Source organism: Mobula birostris, chromosome 1 (assembly GCF_030028105.1).
Source record: "Mobula birostris isolate sMobBir1 chromosome 1, sMobBir1.hap1, whole genome shotgun sequence".
NCBI lineage: Eukaryota > Metazoa > Chordata > Chondrichthyes > Myliobatiformes > Myliobatidae > Mobula > Mobula birostris.
In genome coordinates, this window is record NC_092370.1 from 36,010,438 (window position 1) to 36,035,193 (window position 24,756).

At 42.9% G+C, this 24,756-nt stretch overlaps 1 protein-coding gene across 1 annotated transcript; it reads left to right on the forward strand.

Annotated features, from left to right (window-relative positions):
- The first annotated feature begins 3,575 nt into the window (after window positions 1–3,575).
- Window positions 3,576–24,756, forward strand: prdm14 (PR domain containing 14). The gene is made up of 8 exons (XM_072243264.1): window positions 3,576–4,241; window positions 4,382–4,421; window positions 5,200–5,360; window positions 5,571–5,838; window positions 5,933–6,135; window positions 6,906–7,007; window positions 9,428–9,650; window positions 24,467–24,756. Exons 1-8 carry the CDS (start codon window positions 3,576–3,578, stop codon window positions 24,676–24,678), a joined length of 1,875 nt encoding a protein of 624 aa, XP_072099365.1. The 3' UTR covers window positions 24,679–24,756.

A 24,756-nucleotide genomic window follows, 5' to 3' on the forward strand; every position in this document is an offset into this window, starting at 1 on the left:
TTTCACTTGCCAACATTAATGCAGTGAATTCGGGTATCCGATGAAAATCTGTTACTACCATTAGTTCCAATTTCGTTCTCTTCTAAAAACTAACCTAAGATTGAGCTTAGCTGATGTTGAAATCTGTGTAGCTTTCATGATACAGATCTTCCAGTAGTGTTTTACGGGATATGAAGTTACGAAAACAATAAATCTGTTTATTTTAATTAAGGGTTTTTGCGTCTGTAATATTGTCTGCACAGCATAGTTTTTTTTCGAAAAAGCTAATTTCAAAGTAAGCGACGTTCACGCTAACAACCTCCCTATGAATTCATTAGAATTTTAAACTTTGAAGTAATCGCTAAGGTTTGATATACCTCCATAGTATTTCAAACATTTTTAAATAATGTTTACTTAATATGGCAAAGTTATTCTCCCAGAAGCAGTCCTATTTTAAGTTTTGCCGTTTATTACGGATTCATTAATGATCCGTAATCTGATCTGAGTTGTTGAGGGGAAAAATACTGATTCAGTTCGGCCAATTCAATTTTGGCAAATAAAATCACTTCGTTTTCATTATGAGTCCAGATTTCGCCATATAGTTCAAGTAAAGCGTGCTGAATAAATCTGTTTTGTAATCAACACGTTCCATACCCTAAATACTCTTGTATTCCGGCCATGCCGTCCTTTCAGTCGCACGGTCCTGCACACTTCCCGTTCCGTCTCCTTGACCAAATAATTTGGTTTTATTCGGCACCAAGTCTCTTGTGACTCCTTTGGTTCTATCTATTGGGGGTGCTTTTTGCACCAAGTAGATCGAACATTTAACATTAAGTATAATTTACTACGGAGTTGTTACAGAATAAAAACAAAATCTCGGAAACGGGGATAGTGGGACAAGGGTCTGAATCGTTGTGATTTTAAATTAATATTTGTTAGAAGTTTAATTCGAATTAAAACGGACAACAGACTGAAAATGTTATGTCAATGTGAAGACATTGGATAGGGCTACATCTGTTTTAAATTGTTTCACCAAGCGATCGTTTCCTTGTCTTTTTTTTATTGCGGTGTTTTGGCCGAAGAAGCGAAATGTCCGGCTTCAGGCAGCAAGCAGGCTTGTGAGGTGGTCGGGCGCGTACATCTCGATCACCTATCATTTTACTGGTGAATTCTTTGAGTTTTACCAGCAAAGGTGTCCGAAGATTTCAAATGATATTTTGCTGTGCTTGAGATTATTGGTTGGGTCTGCACTGATAACCGCAGTTTGCTCTCAGCCACAACGGTTGCAAGGGTCAGGAGATGCGGTGGCGGCGAGCTGTAGGCTTCTAATGTGTTAAAGTGCAGTCCCCGAGGAGGTTTCTCTCTTTCTCTCCTCTCTTGTTTTCTCCACTCTCTGCCTCCGACCAATCGTCAGTGAAGGGAGATGCCGCAGCTCCTCCTGTTCCCTACTCTCCTGCCATCTGCCCTCAGCTGACCACACGCACAGCACAAGTTTTTTTTTGTAAACAGCAACGCGTTAAAATACAAGACCCGTGCCCATCAGCAAGCCGCTACAATAAAGGAACTCGTACAATATTTCGTGTTTGTAGCCAATGTCCTGAAGGATTTAGATGGCCTCACGGCAAAATAGGTAAGTGATAGCTGCTTACTGCGACGTGTTCCTTTTAGTGACCTCGGTAATGCTATAAAATGCCATCATTAAAAAATGTGGGTTGAGTTCTTGCATCCGTGGCAATGAGAACATTAAAAAGTAATTGATCAAACTGGCGTTTTGTTTACTCAATACTTAACCAAGGCGTTAGATGTGTTCATGATCTAGTTTCCCCCTGACCTCTGCGATTGACCCGATGTTCTTTAATTTAAATGTCACGACCCTGTTGTGTCTCAATTGTTGGCGAATATTGATCCCAATGGATAATATCGAATTCATGGCACTTCGAACGGAATAGTGAGATTGTCAACTTTGTACTCGGCGGAAGATAATCTCGGCAATTTTCGGCCAGCCGGTCGCTTTACAGTAAAGAGATATACCAGGAGACATAATGTAACATGTTTCTTTAAATCAAATGGCGTGATGGGAATTGTTGAATAAATATTGTTTACGTCTTCAGGAAGATGCATGTGTTTCAAAACATCGACGGAATCGTACTTCGTAATCTCATTCAAGCGGAAAAATGATGCTTCAGTTGTGTGATTTGTTTCGGAGAGTCGGGAAAATCTAGCGCGCACTGAATTTAATAAGGCGAACTTCTTGCACTTTCAGGCGAACGGTTGAAGCTAGTTGAATGTTTTCTCGTCGCGATTTATAGCATCCAGAAAATCGCCGCATCACTGAATGACAGCAGGTTCTTGGAAAACATAAGACATTGGGGAGAGATTGTTCAGGGGATCGTGAGGGGTATAGGCGTGGGATGGAAATGTAGTCTATACGGCCAATTGAATCGAAATCAGAATCAGGTTTAATAACACCGGCAGATGTCGTGAAATTTGTGAACTAATTGATACTGCTTTGGGATACCAATTTTTCCAGATAAGGAAATCGAATGGATGATTCTCCGCAATTCTGGAAATAATACGAACTGCTTGTTTCATGGTCTGACATTACCGAAATTGTATTTCATTTTTCTCCTTCTAGCGGGCAACCTTGCTTTTCTTTCTGTCCTTGACTGGTTAATCGCTGCGGGCTATTCATTTAGAAACGAGCCTGTAGCCTGTTAATTATTCGTCTTTAGAGTCTCGCCATTATTTGGAACCCGATTGTTTACTGGGTTTTTCGTTTTGCATAAAAGTTTCTATATTGTTTCTTCCCGCACACGTCGAATGGATGCTTCTTTTTCACCTCGTTTGTAGGAGAACAATTTCGTTCCATGTTAGAGTTTTGCTTTTGTCGTTTGGAACTAAAATACTGATCTCTGTTGAAAGTAATTTTAAAACATTCAACATAAACTTCGTTGCGTTGCTTTTCCATAGTGTGAAATTCAGGCAATTTCCTCCGGTTAGTTTTGTGTGTATGTGCGTATACTTTCAGAGCTTCTGTAGTGATAATCAGATTTCAAATACAATATTTTTACAATGGGACTTTAATGTGTATAATAATTAATTTTGCACCAAATTGTTTCCAGTGCTGCATCTATCTTCCGTTGGTAACTGCTTTTCCGCAGTCTTTCCCAGAGATTTAGTTCTCGAATTGAATAAACGTTCTGCTTTGGAGAGCCTTGCCTGGAAACGAACAGGGGATGTCGTACTGACGTGCAACCCGCGGGGTGGCAAATATACCAGTTTGCGGGATCAGGTAGCTACTCACAATCCGCACCCACCAGCCAACTTCAGCCCAGCAGGGAAGGTCCTAGAAAGGATGGTACAGGAAGCAAACGTCAGATTGACTCGAGATCTTCCAAACTGTACAGAGATCTTCTTTCAAACTCCAATTCCCAGAAATGTTTGTACTAATGTTCGGTGATGACCCTGGGTACCTTTGTCACGGGAGGGGTGGGGGGAATGGTCACCCATTTATTCTGAATAGTTTGACCCATGATTGCAGGAATTTGGGCGACGGAAGCGCTCTTTACTTATGTTAATCCAAACTTGTATTCACAATGGTTACGGTTTCTTTCTACTCAATTCGCAGGCGAGCGGGCTGCCGCGCATTTGCAACGGGGATGTCCCTGTCGCTGGATGGGCAAGATTATCCGTCTGAAACTGTAAAGGCGGCGCCCCCTGCAAGGGTGCCTGTTTACTACCCCTCCATCCAGCCCCATGCCCACTACCTGGACGTGCTGCACTCCTCGGAAGAACTGCTGCAGCCTCTCAAATCCCTGGGCAGGCTGGTCGGTGACTCCAGCCCAGTCATTCCCTTCACCCTCGGCGGCTTCTCATTCCTCAGCGAATCTCCGCCGGCCACCGAGCGGACCTGCAGCATCCTGCCTGCCGGCCCGCTTTCCTTCTTCGGTAAGATGCCGAGCAGCGTTGACCCGGCTCACCTCCGAAGCCGAGAGAAGCCGGGCGTTACCGGGTCCGGAACGACGGCCCCGACAAGTCCCGGAGACCGGCAGTGTAAGCGCCACCGCATGCAGCCGGGCTCTGGAGGTGAGCCACTGGGGGAGGCAAACGCAGTCGCCCTGCACCACCAGTCCGGACATTTCACCGAGGAAGACCTCAACACTGTTCTCTACGGTCGCATGAACTCGGGCAATGATGATCGGCCAGTTGGTCACGCCATCTCAGGGCTGCGAATCTCCGGAAACACAGGTACCCACAACCTGGTCAGAGAGCGGGGGGCGGGGGGGGGGAACTGACCTCCTCCCTGTTATCTGCAACTCAACCTCTCTCAGTCAAATGCTTAGTAAAATATCCCAGTGACATTTCTGCGCTTCTCCATTCTGCAGGTGGACACGAAACCCAGATTCAGCTTCTGGACAGAGACTCTCTCCAAGTCCCAGTGGGTGAGCGAGCGGAAGGAGTGCGGATAGGCGGGAAGCGAGGAAGGAGGACGATTGAGGGAACGGAACAGCGAGAGGGTGGGGAAGAGAAGTGCGGGAAGGCATGGGGAAGGAGGGGGAACGAAGGAGGGAGGAGGATTGGGCTGTCAAGTGGGGGGGATATTGGGTTGTACGAAGGAGGCAGGGAGTTGGTGAACGGGGTGGGGGAATGGGGGCGGGCGGCTGAAGCGGGTGTGTGAGAGAGGTCTGAGGTTGGAGAGAGGGAAGGACCAGGAATGAGGAAGGGAGGGGTGGAGTGAGAGAGAGAGGGGAGAAAGATAAAGGAACGAATGAGTGAGGGAGCAGTGAATGAGATACTAGCTAGGAAGAGGAAGTGGAGGAGAGAGAAATGGAGCCTAGAACTGCAACAGGGAGGGGATGGGAGGAGGAGGGAGAATTGAGAGAGAGTGTTCGGTCTGAGTATCACTCGGTTCAATGACAGAAGAGATTCTGCAGATGCTGGAAATCGTGAGCAACGCACACAAAATCCTGGAGGAACACAGCTAGTCAGGTATAGAGAGAATGAACAGTCGGCGTTTCGGGTCGAGACCCTTCATCAGGACTGAGGACTTCATCGGATGTTCTGGTGAAGGGTCTCGGCCTGAAACGTCAACATTTTATCTCCCCCCCCCACCTCCATGGATGCTGCCTGACCTGCTGAGTTCCTCCAGCATGTTTTTTGTGTGTTACTCGGTTCAATCCTCCGCAAGTGACCGGAGTCTCCATGCTCTCCTCCCCCCAGGGCTCATTGTCTCTCACACTTACTATGGTGGAGTTCCTCATCACGGCGTCTTCTGTTGTCAAAATCTAATCCCTAAAGGGGTCCGGTTCGGACCTTTTACAGGAAAAGTGGTGAACATGAGTGAAATTAAAACCTATGACGACAACTCCTACATGTGGGAGGTGAGGATTACACGTGGGTTTCGTTCTGAGGGTAGGATGTCTGATTGCGTTGGAATTGGTACCGCTTACGAATTGCTGCGTTTAACATGGGCATTCCGTTCTGGGGCGGAAGAGCTGGTCAGACCCACGTAGTTTATCCTAGCGCGGTTGAGTTGTGGGTGTCCCGAGCAGCGCTAATCACCTCATCGGCTCGGCCAATTCATTTTACAGATATTTGAAGAGGGCCGTTTGAGTCACTTTATCGACGGCAAGGGGGCGGCGAGTAACTGGATGGCCTTGGTAAACTGCGCCAGGTCGCCCGAAGAGCAGAACTTGACTGCCGTGCAGAGCGAGGGGAAGATCTATTACCAGACCTGCAAGGATGTGCGAGAGAACCAGGAGCTGCTGGTGTGGTATGGAGATTGCTACCTGCAGTTTATGGGAATACCGGTCACTTTAAAGGAAATGACTGAAAGCCCATTCACTGAGCAAGCCGAAGGTTAAAACACTTAAACGATTTTCTGCCCTTTTGCGGTTTACTGTCATTAGCTGCGATCTCTTGACTGAAATGTGACTTTTATTCCTTTTGCCAGAGTCCGCAGAGGGCTTTAAATGTGAGCGGTGTGGCAAGGTATTCGCTTACAAGTACTACAGAGACAAGCATCTAAAGTACACGCGGTGCGTAGATCAGGGCGACCGCAAGTACCCCTGCCACCTGTGCAGCAGGTCGTTCGAAAAGAGGGACCGACTGAGGATCCACATCTTGCACGTGCACGAGAAGCACCGACCGCACAAAGTGAGCACCGTCCCGGGCCCCGCGCCGCCGGCAGACCGACTCAACCTCGCTAGCCCGCCCAACCGCACCCCGTGTTCACACGGCAGTTTCCGAACCCTGATTGTATTTTGTCGGAATTCATATTTCAGAGTCAGATCAGTCAGAACCTCCGTTGCGTTGAGTCCACGTCGCACTAACAGAAAAACAGGATGGAAATATTCTAAATAATTTGTCCTGGAGGCAATTCCTGCTTACAAGTAGAAACGGGATGTTGCTATAACTTTATGACTTTTGGTTTGCTTTTTTAGTCATAGCCCTTTGGACATTGGGGAGCTGACAATACATAAACATGGCCCGTTATTTAAATATTGTCTCCAGCTTCCATATTTTCCGTCTGCTCATTTCTATCAGGTGAACTTCTCCTTTTGGTATGGTATGCTTTACTCAGGAAACTTGTTGTTTTTAACCGTATTTACCCTACTTTGGGGCGGTGAAATCCTCTGTCCACGTCAGCTTATCAAGGACAAATTAGAGAAATACAATTGCTTTATCCTGGATCAATTCAATATCGACATTTGTATGTCATTCCACATCTACTGTGTATAAAGTTCATGCTATTCACGTCCCAGCTTTCCACAAATTTCGACACTGTAATTCCATCAACAGTTCCGCACTCCACACAATTCAGTATAGCACAGGCAATATCTTTAGCTTATGTGGAAACTTTGTGAAGTCAGTCATGGAACATTTAGTTCTACACTTTCCAACCTATGACTCTCTCTGTTGGACAGTGCACGGTGTGTGGAAAGAGCTTCTCACAGTCCTCTAGCCTTAACAAACACATGAGGGTTCACTCAGGAGAGCGGCCATACAAGTGCGTCTACTGCAACAAGGTGGGTGGGCCATTCTCTCCAACCATTTTTACAATCACAAGGATATGAACAATATGTTTTTTTTTCCTGGGGGGAAATGGGAAAATTAAACTGCATGGCATGTGTAAAAATATTTTTCAAACAAATCTAAGAATTTCCTTAGCACAAGAGATTTTGAAGATGCTGGAAATCCAGAGCAACACTGGTAAAGTACTAGAGAAACTCTACAGGTCAGTCAGCACCTATGGAGAAGAATAAGCAGGTGATGTTTTGGGCTGAAGCCATTCATCAGGACTAAGAAATTCCGTATCAGGATCTCGCTCTCTCTATCTCTTCATTTCTAACTAAAGTTACACTTGCCCTTCCAAAATATGACCATAAGACAAAGGAGAAGTCGGCCATTCGGCCCATCGAGTCTGCTCTGCCATTTTATCATGAGCTGATCCATTCTCTCATTTAGTCCCACTTCCCCACCTTCTCACCACAACCTTTGATGCCCTGGCTGCTTAGATACCTATCAATCTCTGCCTTAAACACACCCAATGACTTGGCCTCCACTGTCGCCCGTGGCAACAAATTCCACAGATTTACCACCCTCTGGCTAAATAAATTTCTTTGCATCTCTGTTCTGAATGGGCACCCTTCAATCCTTAAGTCATGTCCTCTCATACTAGACTCTCCCACCGTGGGAAGCAACTTTGCCACATCCACTCTGTCCATGCCTTTCAACATTCGAAATGTTTCTATAAGGTCTCCCCTCATTCTTCTAAGCTCCAAGGAATACAGTCCAAGAGCAGACAAACGTTCTTCATATGTTAACCCTCTCATTCCCAGAATCATTCTAGTGAATCTTCTCTGAACTCTCTCCAATGTCAGCACATCCTTTCTTAAATAAGGAGCCCAAAACTGCCCACAGTACTCCAAGTGAGGTCTCACCAGCGCCTTATAGAGCCTCAACATCACATCCCTGCTCCTATACTCTATTCCTCTAGAAATGAATGCCAACATTGCATTCGTCTTCTTCACCACCGACTCAACCTGGACGTTAACCTTAAGGGTATCCTGCATGAGGACTCCCAAGTCCCATTGCATCTCCGAACTTTGAATTCTCTCCCCATTTAAATAATAGTCTGCCCATTTATTTCTTCTGCCAAAGTGCATAACCATACACTTTCCAACATTGTATTTCATTTGCCACTTCTTTGCCCATTCTCCCAATCTATCCAAGTCTCTCTGCAGACTCTCTGTTTCCTCAGCACTACCAGCCCCTCCACCTATCTTTGTATCATCAGCAAACTTAGCCACAAAGTCATCTATTCCATAATCCAAATTGTTGATGTACAATGTAAAAAGAAGTGGTCCCAACACAGACCCTTGTGGAACACCACTGGTAACTGGCAGCCAACCAGAATAGGATCCCTTTATTCCCACTCTCTGTTTCCTGCCATTCAGCCAATGCTCTATCCACGTATGTAACTTTCCCAAAATTCCATGGGCTCTTATCTTGTTAAGCAGCTTCATGTGTGGCACCTTGTCAAAGGCCTTCTGAAAATCCAAATTTACAACATCTGCATCTGCAGCTAACAAACTGGACAGCATGTCTGTACTAAGCATCACACACAAAATGTTGAAGAAACTCAGTAGGCCAGGCAGCATCTCTGGAAAGGAGTAGAGTTGACATTTTGGGCCAAGACCCTTCCTGCTGAACAACACTATATACTCTCTAGTCCTGCTGACTGGAGAAAAAAAGATGAGAAGTCAGAGTTAGAAAGTGGGGGGGAGGGGAGGAAGCAACACAGGGTGATAGGTGAGACTGGGAGGGGTGAAGTAAAGGGCTGGGAAGTTGATTGGTGAAAGAGATATAGGGCTGGAGAAAGGGGAATCTGGTAGGAAAGGACAGAAGGCCATGGAAGAAAGAAAAGGGGGGAGGAGCACCAGAGAGAGGTGATGGGCAGGTAAGGACCTAAGGTGAGAGAGAGAAAAGGGAGTGGTGAAGTGGGGAAAGGCATTACTCCGAAGTTTGAGAAGTCAATTTTCATGCCATCAGGTTGGAGGCTACCCAGACGGAATATAAGGTGTTGCTCCTCCAGTCTGAGTGTGGCCCGGGTTTATTAAGTTTGGCAGTGAAATGTTTCACATTTTATCAGTTCTCCTTGGCTGCTGGCTATGGATGTATTTTAGTGTTGTTGTTAGGAGAGTAAAAGAGAATGTCTGGGAACTAAACATGTCATGGTGTAACTGTGACAATAACGTAAGGTTTCATAGTTTAACTGGATACTGCAGTGAGCAAGTTTCAGTTCTGAGCTAAATTCCATCCAGTATTTTGTATGTGTTACTCCCAGTTTCCAGCATCTGCAGAACCCCTTGTGCTTTCAATTACTTGGCTTGATGGTTCTGAGCATCACTAATTCTTTTCCATTCTTTCACCTCCCCACCTCCAGGCTTTCACTGCCTCAAGCATCTTACGAACCCATATCCGTCAGCACTCTGGAGAAAAACCCTTTAAGTGCCGTTACTGCGGCAAAGCCTTTGCTTCTCACGCAGCCCATGACAGCCACGTGAGGCGCACTCATTCAAAAGACAAAATGTTTTCCTGTGATGTCTGCACCAAGACCTTTATGGAAGCACATGAGCTCAGCTATCACCAGATGCAGCTGCATGCAGGTTAGTACCAGGGAGCACTGAGTGGGGTAAAGGGTACCTCGTGTCTGGTTGTGACATTTCGTTACACTCACCATGGCCTTAACATTTAAAAATGATATTCCTTAAACCTTAAATGATTTTATTATTCACAAGCATTTCTCTCTTCTTGGAGTCATTGAAGTCTGCCACAGGTTTGTCTTGGTCTTGTGAACACTGCAGTATTACTCATTCTGAACAAGGGTGCAGATGGCAATGCTCTTTCCACTTCAGTTTGATGGATCTGCTTGGCACCACACATGTATTTTGCAATTGTTGCTGTCAGAAATCTGTAGACCTCACTTTCTCTTCCAGAGTTTTCTCACCTTCTCTCTCCTGAAAGTAATGATACAGTTGCAGCAGGAATGCATCCTGTTTTGAGTAGGATGGCTGAGTCATGAAATGGAGGGAAACCCAGGTCTAGACAGTCTAGCTTTTGATTTTTTTCCCTTTGAAAATAAGGAGTTTATTAGTGTGGATTAAGAACCTTTTTGCTAATCTAAGTGTCATTGCTTGTGTATTCCATAAATGTGGTAAATTGGTCTATTATTGCCACATTTACTGAGATACAGTGAAAAACCTTGTTATTTATTTATTGAGATACACTGCTGAATAGGCTCTTCCAGCCCTTTGAGCTGCACCACCTGGCAATCCCCAATTTAATCTAGCCTAATCACAGGACAATTTACAATGATCAATTAACCTTAAAAAAACCCAGTACATCTTCGGACTGTGGGAGGAAACCGGAGCACCCGGAGGAAACCCTGCAGTCATGGGGAAAGCGTACAAACTTCTTACGGGATTTGCATGTCACGTATACAGATCATTTTATTACAACAGTGCATTGAGGTACTAAAAGGGAAAGTAATCTCAGAGGGCAGAATAAAGTGTTATAGGTACAAAGAAAGTAGACTTCAGGTAGGCAATAAAGTGCAAGGCCGTAACGAGATAGATTGTAATGTCAGGAGTCCACTTTTCATTCTGGGGGACTGTTCAATAGTTTTATAACAAAGGGATAGAAGCTGTTCTTGAGCTTGGTGGTGTGTACTCTCAGGCATTTGTACCTCCTGCCCAATGGAAGGGGTGGAGGGAGAACATCCAGAGGCTATTTTGTTTTAAATATCCTACTCATCCAGATTTGGATTAGGCATGGAGCTGGATTTACTAATCCAGATGGTGAATTCAGAGCAACTATTTGATATCAGTGGCTATCTATCTCAGACATTATTTCTATCTCTGCTCCTTTTAAATTTGTATTGGGCAACCTCTTGAGTAGCAGTTGGATACAAGAATTCTGCCCATGACTAATGTGGGGATACCGAGGGAAATGATCGTCCTTCTAACATCCAGCATGTCAGAACAGTAGAACAAATCAAACCTAAGATTTCTTTTCTTGGTTTGGGGAACATTTCACACTTGGGATATTGACTGATTGATTATCCATGAAGACCCAACTATTTTCTTTTAGTGAGATATGCATAGATTTTGGAGAACTTGCTTGTTGCATTGAACTGTAAACATATACAGGCAGAGAAGCAACAAAGTCTGTTGTGAAAAATATACTTGTCTTTCTATATATTCATGCTTATTCCAATTAATAAACCATGCACTATGATGAAAAATCATTTACCAGTACCAGCTAGCAGATCTGTGATAGATGCAAACTAACTGTAATCATTAACTATCATCACTCTTTATCTGGTTTAAACCTAGATCAAATAATGACTTGTATTTATCATCAACGTATTGAGCAAGCAGTGTACATGTTTTTAATGTACAGATGGATTAGGGATGCAAGTCCATATCTCCCTGAAAGTGGCATATTAAGTAGATAAATGACATACTTTGCCTTCATAGATAGGAGCATGAGTATAAAAGTTGGCAAGTCCAATTGCCGCTGGATAAATCTTTGGTTAGGCCACTTTTGGAGTATTGTGTGCAGTTCTGGTCATTGTGTTACAGGAATGATGTGGAGGCTTTGGAGAGGGTGCAGAAGAATTTCACCACAGTTACCTGTATTGGAGCTGAAGGAGAGAGGTCGGACAACCTTGGATTGTTTTCCCTGCAGCACTGAGGGCTGAGGGAGCAATCTTATTGAAGTATATACGATTATGAGAGACATGCATTGAGTAGGTAGTCAGTCTTTTTTCCCCAGGGTAGAAATCTCAAAAACTGGAAGAAGTGGCTTTAAGGTGAATGGAAGAAAGTTTAAATGTGAGTTACAAGGAAAGTTTTTTTTTTATTACACAGAGTGTGATATGGGATGCTGGGAAAGGGGGTGGGGGCGGAAGCAGATATAATAGTCGTGCTTAAGGGGCATTTAGATGGATATGAACGGGCAGTGAATGAAGTAATGTAGACCACATGCAGGCAGTTGTGATTAGTATCATGATCTGTACAGACATCATTGCCAAAGGGCCTATTTCTGTGCAGTATTCTATAAACTGTACTCTGCTATGCTCTATAAACTACCTTGTATACCTGTTCAGACAGAAGTGTGCAGAGGGTCCAGATGTTACCTCAGAATGATATGCAGATAGCCACTCGCATGTTAATTTGCTAGTTCTAACATTACTCTTTTTCAAGCTGGATTATCTGTCAATGAAAATTTGATGCTGATTTCTGCTTCATAGCTTCAGAGTGTTAATTTAGCATTGACAGGTGTTGATGGTTCATTTGGCTTCCCACCAACACAAAGAATAGTCAACGGTAATTTTAAATATTTATCAGGTAAAATGGCTTGCCTGGGAACTTTTAAAATCTTTCAACATATGCTAAGCACAAGACATTTGTTGCTATCTTCTGACTTTATATTTGCTAAATTATCTGCTGTTTGTCAATATGTGAAGTCAATATTTAATATGTTGGAACATAAGAAATAGAAACATAAGGCTATTCAGCCCCTCACACCTACTAAAAAAAGGCATCTATTAGTCTCGTGAGACCATGGATTTGTGCCTTGGAAGGTTTCCAGGGCACAGGCCTGGGCAAGGTTGTATGGAAGACCGGCAGTTGCCCATGCTGCAAGTCTCCCCTCACCATGCCACCGATGTTGTCCAAGGGAAGGGCAGTAGGGCTGATACAGATTGGCACTGGTGTCGTCGCAGAGCAATGTGTGGTTAAGTGCCTTGCTCAAGGACACAACACGCTGCCTCAGCTGAGGCTCAAACTAGCGACCTTCAGGTCACTAGACCAACGCCTTAACCACTTGGCCATGCATCCACTCACACCTACTCTGTCTTACAATATCATGATTGAAATTTTACCTCCCCAACAATATCTGTACCAAGTCTATAAGCATTGATTCCCCTAATATACAAAAAAAAATTACACACCAAATGCTGGAGGAAATCAACAGGCCTGGAAAAAAGTACAGTTGACGTTTCAGGCCATAGGACCATAAGACATGGGAATAGAATTGGGCCATTTGGCTTATTGAGTGTGCTCTGCCATTCAATCATGGCTGATCCTTTTTTTTTCTCCTCCTCAACCCCATTTCCTGGCCTTCTCCCCATAACCTGTGATGCCATGTCCAATCAAGAACCTATCAATCTTTGCCTTAAAAACACCTAACAACCTGGCCTCCACAGCTGCACGTGGCAACAAGTTCCACAAATTAACTACTCTCTGGCTAAAGAAATTTCTCTGCATCTCGGGACTCCTGCTGAAGGGTCTTGGCCTGAAACGTCAGCTGTACTTTTTTCCATAGATGCTGCCTGGCCTGCCGAGTTCCTCCAGCATCTTGTGTGTGTGGCTTTGGATTTCCAGCATCTGCAAGTTTTCTCTTGTCTGCAAAAAATATCAGTCTCTTTCTTGAATATACTTAACTAAAGTCTGGTGATTAGTGGTGTGTCACAGTGGTCAGTGTTGGGACCACTTCTCTTTGTATTATACAGCAATAACTTGGATGACAGCATTGATGGTTTTGTGGTCAAGTTGGTGGATGATATGGAATCAAGTGGAGGGGCAGATAGTGCTGAGAAAGCAGGAAGTTATATTAGCATTCAGTTTGAGGGGGCTAGAATACAAGAGCAAGGATGTGATGCTGAGGCTTTGTGAGACATTGGTCAGATTGCACTTGGAGTTTTGTTAACAGTTTCGGGCACCTTGTCTAAGAAAAGTTGTGTTGGCATTGGAAAGGGTTCAGAGGTGGTTCATGAGAATGATCGAGGAATGAAACGATTAATAAATGAGGAGCATTTGTTGGCTCTGGACCTGTACTTGCTCGAGTTCAGAAGAATGAGGTGGAAATCTCATTGAAACTTATCAAATATTGAATGGCCTAATTCTGCTCCTATGTGTTATGTTCTTGTGGTCTATGGCCCACTTACATTGAATTTAAAATAACTAAAGAAATTTATTTTCATCTCCAATCTGAATGATTCACCCTTATTTTGAGATCATTTCTTATTCTAGACATCCCAGTAAGGAAGACATCACCTCTGCATCTATCCCGTCAAGACTGCAAGGATATGTTTGTGTCAAGAGATCACTTTTCATTGTCTTAAACTCAATAGTATATAGGCCAAAAGAGCTTTAATCTGTCCTCATGGAGCAATAACCCTTATTTCAAGAATCAGCTTGGAGGACCTTTCTTGCAATCCCAATATCAGGTAGGTAGGAAGGAGAGCAGAGCTAGACACAATCTTCCAGAGGTCCTATAATTGCAGTAAGAGATCATTGCTCATGCACTCAAGTCATCTTGCAATAAAGGCCAAAGTAGAATTTGCTTTCTTAATTGCTTGTTGTATCTGCTTATTTATGGCCTGTGATGTGTTTATAAGATCACAGAGGTTGGTTAGAACAAGAACCTATTTCAATCTCTTATTTTAAAAAAATACTTTCCCTTTCTATTTTTTCTCCCAAAATGGATGCTTTTGCATTTTTCACATTACATTTGTTGATGAATTCATTTAGCTTGTCCACATTCCCCTATATCAGGGGTTCCCAACCTGGGGTCCATGGATCTCCTGTTTACTGGTATTGGTCCAGGGCATAAAAAAGGTTGAGAATCTCTGCCCTATAACCTCATTGCATCATTGGCAACAGGCCTTGTGTCAACATTAACTGGATGGAAGGGGAAACATCAGGGCTCTGACAACTACAGTTTCTACACTTTAATAGATGTTGATAGTAAGCATCCATTAAAATTACAATTATTTGTCTATTCTTAACAGGAAGAAACAATTCAGAGCAATTCATGTTACCTTTGGTGTTGAAGATCTATGTAATTAATAGTTGAGACCATTCAGTCACTGCAATTCTTTTGCACTGGGGCAGTGAAACTCAGCTGATAGTTCATTCCTCTGATTAATATCCAGAATCCTGATGTCAGTATCCTCAGTGAGAGAGGATCAAACTGAGTGGGCACAGAATTGGGTTTAACTCCAATGGAACTCCTTAGTTAGTTGCCAATTCTGAATGGTTGGTTTGTGCATCCTACAGTCCCATGAGCAGATAGTAGGGGTGTGGCTGATTCATAGAATTAAACCTCAGGAAAGGTCAGATCTATTTTTTTTAAACTCTCTCAACCAATAAACAATTGGAAGAGGTTATTAGCTGTGATGAGGATTAATATTGTGATTAAGAATAGGAGGAGGTATTTAAAGAATTTATGGAGGTTAGGGTCTGAGTGTATATACCATAAGGCGAGAAAGAAGAATGCTAAAAGTAGGATAGGTATATCACGCATACTACCCTGAGATTTTTTTTGGTAGGTATTCACAGTAGAACAAAAAAATGCAATAGAATCAATGAAAACTACACACAAAGACTGACAACCAATGTGCAAAAGACGACAAACTGCAAATACAAATAATAATAATTAATAAACTGAGAACCTGCATTGTAGAGAGAGTCCATCAGCTGTGGAATCAGATCAGTGTTGAGGTCAGTGAAATGACAGAAAATCAGGAATGCAGACATTACCTTTTAAACGTCAAATGTCAAATCCCTTCTGTGTACTTCCCTCAGTTTTGCGTAGAATTTGGAAAAAAATAATACAGAATTGCAAAATGAAACAGGTTTGGCGATTATCGAAACTGAAACCCATCTTATCCAAACCAATTCTGCATATATGCATTTAAAGTTAGCATTTTAATGTTAATTGGTTACTCCCTATCAGCATCTAAATGATTTCCTCCTCTCAAATCCTCCTTGGCCCTGCAGCCAACTAAGGTGTCGCTATTGCCATTCTGGGTGAAGTAAGCCAACACACCAGCCCCTCAGGGATGCATCTGTAATTTTACTGCCTTGTATGATTCAAACCACTCTATGCCCTAATGATTGAGCCACCAGAGAGCTGTATAGCTGTTTGAAGGCTTCCTGTCTTCATGATACTAAAGGGATTGGTCACCAGCAAAACTTCTTTAATGGTGAGCTGTAGCCCCTTAAAACATAGTGCATCAGATTCCTTAGACCAAATTCTGAGATAATGGTACACTGTGAATCTGCATAGGGGAACAGCTGAACAGAATGTTGCCATTTTTCTTAAATTCAGCCAAGAAAGTTAAGTGTTAGTTGATGCAAAATAAATGTTTGCTTCCAATACTTGAAGCACATGATATCAGCCTGACATGAGTGCTTAAAAAAAATTGGCAAAAGTGATAAAGTAATATTTTTGCACATGTTCTCTTGTTTGCTAACAATAATCTGTTGGCCCAGGAGTGGATATGGCCTGGTCCACTACTGAGCACATCTGCACGGAGTGCTGTCACAGGAAAGCAGTATCCATCATCAGGGACCCCCATCATCCAGGTCATGCTCTCATTTCGCTGCTGCCATCAGAAAGGCGGCAAAGGAGCCCTGGGACTCACACCACCAGGTTCAGGATCAGTAATTACCCCTCAACCATCAGGCTCTTGAACTAAGGGAGAAAACCTCACTCCATTTCACTTGCACCATCACCGAAATGAAATGTTTCCACAACCTATGGACGCACTTTCAAGTATTATTCATCTCATATTCCTGATATTTAATGCTTATTTATTTGTTATCGTTATTATCGTTTCTTTTTGTATTTGCAGTTTATTGTGTTTTGCACATTGATTGCCACCCTGTTGGTGCAGTCTATTATGGTTATTGGATTTATTGAGTATGCCCACAAGAAAATGAATCTCAGGGTTGTATATGGTGACATATATGTACTTTGATAATAAATTAACTTTGAACTTGTGAAGTTTAGCCTGTGGAATGTAGCTGTTACTAAGCTTGCAATGTCAATAATTTACCTATGTAGAGAGAGAGAGAGGGGGTGCATTCTTAAATTTCAGTTTGGGATCCTGAGTTTAAATTCACCCACAGCAATGTGGAAATTCTCTGTTTGAATTGACAGTCAGTCTGAATAATAGTTTCTCATGGACAATAAATCACAGCACAGAAGTTTCCTCAAAATTTCCCCTGGATTAGCAGTCTAAGTAATGAAGATGGCTATTGAAAATACTATACTCTAATTGAAAATGTATCCCATGTAATTATGAATCTGGTGTACAAGATGAGAAGAGACATCAGTTAACTGGACAGCTAGAGACTTTCTCCCAGTGTGTAAATGGCTAATACAAAGGGTATAATTTTAAGGTGATTGGAAGAAAGTATCTGAGTATGTCAGAGGTAGGTTTTCTACACGGGAGTGGAGAGTGCATGGAATATGTTTCCAGGACGGTGTTGGATGGAGATGCGTTAGGGACATTACTTAACTCTTACAAACTGTAGAAAGGCACATGGATAATAGTAAAATGAAGGGCTATGTCAGAGAGAAGGGTTAGATTGATCTTAAGAGTAGGTTAAAAGGTCGACACAATACCGTGGGCTAAAAGGCTTGTACTGTGTTGTAATGTTCTGTGTTCTTTAGAGAGGTGGTGACTTTACTCTGCATTTGGTAAACCTGGGTCCTGAAGAAGGGTCTCAGCCCGAAATGTCAATTGTTTGCTCTTTTCCATAGAAGCTGCCTGACCTGATGAGGTCCTCCAGCACTTTTTGTGTGTTCATTTGCTAAATATGTCCTGGGACTTTTCACAGGTGACACTGAGTGTCCGAAATCACTGAATGTCTTCATTCCCACTCTAAGGAACTCTGCGCTACTCCAGTTCTGATCTTTTCTACCTGTAGAATTTGATAATACTACCAAGGGTTTTCATTCCTAAAGCTGCTTAACCCTGGAATTCGTTTTGTAAAACCTCCCTGCCTTATTGCATCTCTTTTCCTTTAAGAAATTCACTGAAAGCTTGTTTTCTAATATCTCTACATGGGGCACAATTTTACTCTTTGTTTAACAGTGGTCCTGAGGAACACCTTGGGGCATTTTGTTGTGTTAAAGATGTTATTTCCTGGAAATCCAATCACAAGGTGCTGCTTTTCTCTGTTCTTTGTGTATAGACATGGGTAACACAGGAACAGACCCCTTTGGTTGACAATGTGCTGAACTAAGAAGCATAATTAATAATTGATGCATGAGCATTAACTTTTTTTCCCAGTTTGAAGCACTGATACAATGTTTTCTGGGTCAATTATTGCCACTCAAGAAATTCCATCTGGCAAGCTATGTATTCTGTATTGGTAAAGCACATAATGTCATTGTTCCTTGTCCAATGCAAGGACATTGCCAGGAAATAGTATTCCCTGAATGAGGTTCTGAAGTGCTCCTGTCATGTCCTAATGCAGATTAGGGAAATTGAGACAGGCATGTTTCCTTTAGTTTTCTTGTCAGTTCTTCATGCTTCCAGGTATGACCCGAATTGTACCACATTATCCATGTAAACTTATGGTACTTGCATGATCCAATCCTTCTATTCATTTTCTGATCCACAATTTCCAGTCACTTAAACCCCAGGCTCTGTTTTCAAACCCTGACCCTTAACTACTGCCCCCAAACTGTGACTCCCGTTCCTACTGTCCCCCATCTCCCAACATACTAACCTCACACCAACCCTTTACAAACAAGCTTCCCAATCAGCAATATCTCTCTATCTGGAAACTGTTCCCAATTCAACCACCTCCATATTCAACAAACTTGCAGTTTTAGGCCCAATGCCACCAACCTGTTGTGAAGATCTCTTGCTTCCAATTCTCCACCCCTGAGCACACCTCCTAGGCTGCCTTTCTACACAATCCCCTGAATCCAGGTTACAATTTCATTTTATACTGTGGCCGGAGGCGGTGTGTGGAGGACAATTGATCAGTGATGGACAATGCCTTGGGTCTTAGGTACTAATCACAAATAAGAGAAATCTGCAGATGCTGGAAATCCGAGCAACACAAACTCCTGGAGGAACCCAGCAGGCCAGGCAGCATCTATGGAAAAGAATACAGTTGACGTTTTAGGCTGAAACCCTTCCGACAGTCCTGCTGAAGGGTTTTGGCCTGAAGCATTGACAGTACTCTTTTCCATAGATGCTGCCTGGCCTGCCGATTTCCTCCAGCATTTGGAATGTGTTGCTTGGGCCTCGAGTGCTACTGATTTTTGATTGTGATTCACAATCAGAACTGTTTCTGCAGATCAATGACAAGGGATTTTCACCTCTTCAGCTGCTGAAAATTTTCTACATTTAAAAATCTTATTTTTGTTCTTGAAACATTGCCCAGTGTGATTATGCCACTTTCATGTTCAGCTTTAATATCCACATACAACTTTGTTCTGGAAAATGGAAGCTTCCTATAAAGTTTAATCACAGCCTGACACCCAAAGAACATAACTGAATACAAATATAGTCAAAGTCTGGTTGTTGAAAATATACTTCAACGCCTATTTTTGTATCAAACTTTTATATATGTACAGTACTACACAAAAATCTGAGGCACATATACATAGCTAGGGTGCCTAAGACATATGCACAGTACTGTAACACACATCAAAGTTGCTGGTGAACGCAGCAGGCCAGGCAGCATCTCTAGGAAGAGGTACAGTCGACGTTTCAGGCCGAGACCCTTCTGTCCTGACGAAGGGTCTCGGCCTAAAACGTTGACTGTATCTCTTCCTAGAGATGCTGCCTGGCCTGCTGCGTTCACCAGCAACTTTTATGTGCGTTGCTTGAATTTCCAGCATCTGCAGAATTCCTGTTGTTTGCACAGTACTGTAGTAATTTTATGTACTGCATTGTACTTTTCCCACAAAATAAAACAAATTTCATGATACGTCGGTAATGATAAACGTGATTTTGATATGGGGTCTCTATTGTGGACTGGGAGTAGGAAGGGGGCAGGGAGAGGGGAATCATGATTGGGGGAAAAAGGGAAGGAAGAGCGGAGGGAGTGGGAAGCACCAGAGAGACATTCTGTAATGATCAATAAACCAATTGCTTGGAATTAAATGACTTTGCCTGGTGTCTCAGGGCTGGGTGTGTCTGCACCCATGCCAATCTCCCTTCCCCTGGCACTCCTTCTCTGCCACTTATCCCATACCTCTCCCGCAGCACTCCACCCCTCCCAATTCCCAACATCCTTTGCTCTCGCTAGATTTACAAACTCACACTCTACTCCAAGTTGATAAATAAATTACCGGGAAAAAGTCTTGGGTACTCTATACAGTATTTATGTGCCTAACACCTTTGCCCAGGAACAACCAGATAAAATTATTTATAATTTTATTTTAAATAGTCTTTTTTTTGTGATAATTGCATGTTCACGCATAGACAGCCCATTTCTACTCCCTTATTATCTCAAGATTCTCATGATATTTTGACGTTCAGTCTCTACAAATTCACACCCTTCTACATACAGTACTTGTTGCGGTATCTCGCCCCTTTTTACCTTACCATTCTTCTTTGTTCTCAGCCTGGGGACCTGGCCCGCCTACTCTAATTAAGACAACCACTGCTCAAGAAACACAATGGAAATGGGATGCGAAGGTGGTACCTGACTAAAGTACTCAAGGACAAACTTCTTAGTCATTTTATTCACAAGTACTCATTGGGAAAATTGGTATCTAATTTGAAAACCACTGTGATTTTTAATTAAAAGTCATGTCACAAAAGCTGTTCACTTGTTTGGGGCAGCCATACTTGGATGTTTCTGGGCCTGAGACTCAAACGGTATGCATCTGTTCCACTGCGTTTGTTTCATTAATTTAATGGTGGACTTCTGCTGCAGATTCTTTCCCTCAGCCTTTGTGCCAGATGAAATTGCAAGGAATCGGATGCATGCAAATACATAAAAGAGATTCAGTGTTTGATAGTCGAAAGAGGAGACACTTGTTCTGACTGCAGGTCGCAAGACTTTTAGAAAACTGGTTTTCTGCTCCATTTTGTCCATAAGACATAGGACGATTCAATTCATTAAATCTGCTCAACCTTGTTCTCCTGCAATTTCACTCAAACCTTTGACCTCTTACTAATGAAGAACTTATGAACCTCTTCTTTAAATAAACCCAATAACTTGGTCTCCACAGCTGACTGTTGCAGCTTCTGGTTACAGAAATTCCTTTTTGCCTCTGTTCTAAAGGAACATCCTTCTATTCTGAGGCTGTGCCCTCTGGTCCTGGTCTCTTCCACTATCGGAAACATCCTCCCCACATCCACTTTTGGCCTTTCAATATTCAATATCTTGTCCTGTGAAGATTGGATTGTTAATGGTTCAGTGCAATGCCATGTGCCTATAGTGAGTATCACTTATTCTGAGGGAAAACTACCCAGCAGAATCATGGAATAACACTGATTCTAATTCTTCTCCACATTAGGAAGTTACCCTCACAGCACCAAAGGTAATCATTTTTCTGTTCTAAATCCAACATTGAAAGTCGCATCTTGGATGCAGCTGTAAGTATCTCAGTTTCTCTACTCCAATCCTTCTGTCTTGTTTCTCTGCTAACCCTGGGGAGAGTGCGGTCACAGATGAAGCAGCCATCCTGTACTGCTGTTTTGTGAGCCATCACAATATGTTGTTTGGCTATTCTGTAATGAAGGGAATTTTGAATGGATTACATCTAATCTGACTGTGACACACACACACTCGTACACAAGTACACACATACACATACACACACATACATATCTGCACAGACACATATACACAAGAGTTGCAATGCAGTGCAAGTATTTTACAGGTATGGAAAATAAGTAATTTTCTTGCCAATGCCTGTTTCAGGTTTTCCAATAGTATTTGCATGGCACCTTTGGATGGTAATGGATGTTGTTTTGAAAGAAAGGACGAAGTGTTAGCTTGTAGTAAAATCTCAGAGCAGGAGTGATTTTTGAGGTCTGAATGGCAGTGATCCCTGGGTCTGAGAGACAGGAAGATACACTAAAACTTTGCTGAAAGTCAGTCGACCCAGGAGTAGGTGGAGGTGGAACTCCCACAAAATTCAAATGCAATGCGATGCAAGGGTGTGGAGGGAATACCTTACGCAGTTGTTAAATTACATTGGCTCAGCCTAGCCAACCACCCAGTGACACAGATATCAGATGGTGCAGTTACATCCCAGTTCCAAGATCAGAACTCGGAATCTTGCTTTAATGCCTTTGAAATGGTGTCATTTTATTTCTTTCATGCCCTTTAAAAGGCAAGGGAGGATATGACGAGGCTTTGCAGGGCTGTGGTGTTGATGATATGAAAAACTGTGGCAAAGTGCTTAGCAAACTAGGTTCAGTCCTGACCAGCTTCCTAACCACTGTCTTTGCAGATCAGAAGTGCCTTCTCCACCTCACTGCCAGTCAACACTAGTGCATCTCAAGAATGTGTGCTCAGCCCACTGCTCTATTGTCCTTACACCCGTGACTGCGTGGCTAGGCACAGCTCAAATGCCATCTATAAATTTGCTGATGATACAACTATTGTTGATAGAATTTCAGATGATGAAGAGGTGGTGTACAGGAGCGATATATATCAGCTAGTTGTGTGGTGTCGCAGCAACAACCTTGCACTGAACATCAGTAAGACCAGATATCTGATTGTGGACTTCAAAAAGGGTAAGATGAGGGTACACTGCAGAGAGAGCAGAAGTGGAGAGTGAGGTATTTTAAATTCCAGGGTGTCAATATCTCTGAGAGTGTAAACTGGACCCAACATATTGATGCAGCTACAAAGAAAGTATGACAGCAGCTATATTTCATTAGGAGTTTGAGGAGATTTGGTATGTTACCAAAGACACTTATGAATTTCTACAGATGTACTGTGGACAGCATTCATCACTGTCTAGTATGCAGTGGGGTGGGGGAGGGCTACTGCACAGGATTGAAATAACCCTCAGAGACTTGTAAACCTAGCCAGTTCTATCATGGGCACTATCCAAGACATCTTCAAGAAGTGATGCCTCAGATCCTTCATTAAGGATCCTTGTTACCTAGGTCATGCCTTGTTCTCATTGTTACCATCAGGAAGGAGATACAGAAGCCTGAATGTACACACACTCAACGATTCAGGAACAGCTTCTTCCCCTCTGCCGTCCAATTTCTGAATGGACATTGAACCCATGAACACTACCTCACTACTTTTTTTTTATCTCTATCTTTGCACAACTTATTTAACTATTTAATATATGCAGTATATACTTCAATTTGCAGTTTTTTCCCCCGATTATTATGTATTTGTATTGTGTTGCTGCAAAAACGACAAATTTCATGACCTATGCTGGTAATATTAAACATTATTCTGATTCTGACCTCCAATGTTGCCTGTATGGAGTTTGTGTGAGTAGTTTCCTGTGCGTTCTTCCTCTGTCCCAAAGATAAGCTGTTACGGGGTTAATTGCCCACTGTAAATTGTGCCTAGTATAATCTGAGTAGTTCAATCTGCAGGGAGTTGAAAGAACTGTGATGAGAATAAATGGGATTAGTGTAGAAGTGTGTTTGAGGGAGAGAGTGTACTTGGTGGGCTGGAGGGTGAGTTTCCATGCCACATGACTCTGTGACTGTGTGGCATTACCTGTCCTCCTCTTGACGCTCTAAGATGCACCTTGGTGACATGGACGCCTGCCACTAATGCAAATCCAACCCATCCTGATCCTGAGCATTGCAGTAACCACCAGTGGGAATTCATCCGGTCTCACAGTGGGGCTGGCTAATGACTTTCAGCACCTGTGTATTTCATTTTGCTCCCATTGAACATTCTAGTTTTGTGTTTATTTTTCTTGCCAATTAAACCGACGTACATGAGATGTTGGAGCTGTCCACAAAAAGGAACACAAAAGGGGTACCATTTCCTTAATTGCAAAGGGAGGTATTATATGTTTAATTTCTTATCTTCTTTTTAACAGTGGATCTCAAGTTATTCTGATCTGGAAATGTAATGATTTGCACAGCATTTATGTAAAATATTTGGTACATTTTAATAAAAAGAAATTGCTATGGAAGATCAGAGATCTTCTGCTCTGCAATTCTCAATACACTTCGGGTTCTTTTGAACTCCACAGGGCAGCTTTGGTGGGATTGACACACTGAAAGTCTGGAATGAACCAGGGCCCAGCTGGAGGAGTGGGGTGGGGGGAAGAAACCCAAATCAGAGAAAGCATGAGAGTTGGAAAATTGCACAGACATAGGAACAGAATTAGGCTATTTGGCCCATTAAGTCTGCTTTGCCATTGCATCATGGCTGACTTATCCTTCTCAACCCTGTTCTCATGCCATCCCCATACTTACCAGGGCCTCTGTCCTGTTCGCTACCCGCTTACTGATAGAGATTATCTTGTTATTATACCATTGCTTTTGATTGAATTATAAAGCAAAAATCCTGAATGAAGTGTCTTGTTGAAATTTACACCCTGTTTAGTCCAAAACAGTGTTGTTACTCTGTTTAATTTGCTCGTTTACTTCCTCTGAGAAACTTGTTTTTTGTGTGTGTTTCCAGTTCTAACATCATATTCATTTGCTAATCAGGTGAGGGGCTCCAGGTAGGCGCTGCTGCCACCCAAGAATTGCACAGCACACCGATCAATCAGAGAGACTCTGTGAATGGAGATTACCTTTACAATTCAAGTGAGGAGCCGTTGACAACCCCCCTGAATCCGGACAAAGAGGAGAGCAACCCCTACCGAGTGACCACAGGAGTCTCCGTACTGCATAATGATGGCTACAGACCCTGGAATTAGCAAACTATTGACAACCTAACCTCAGAGTATTTGCTAAACTACAGCACACATGTAGGTGGTTCCTTACCTGCTCTCAAG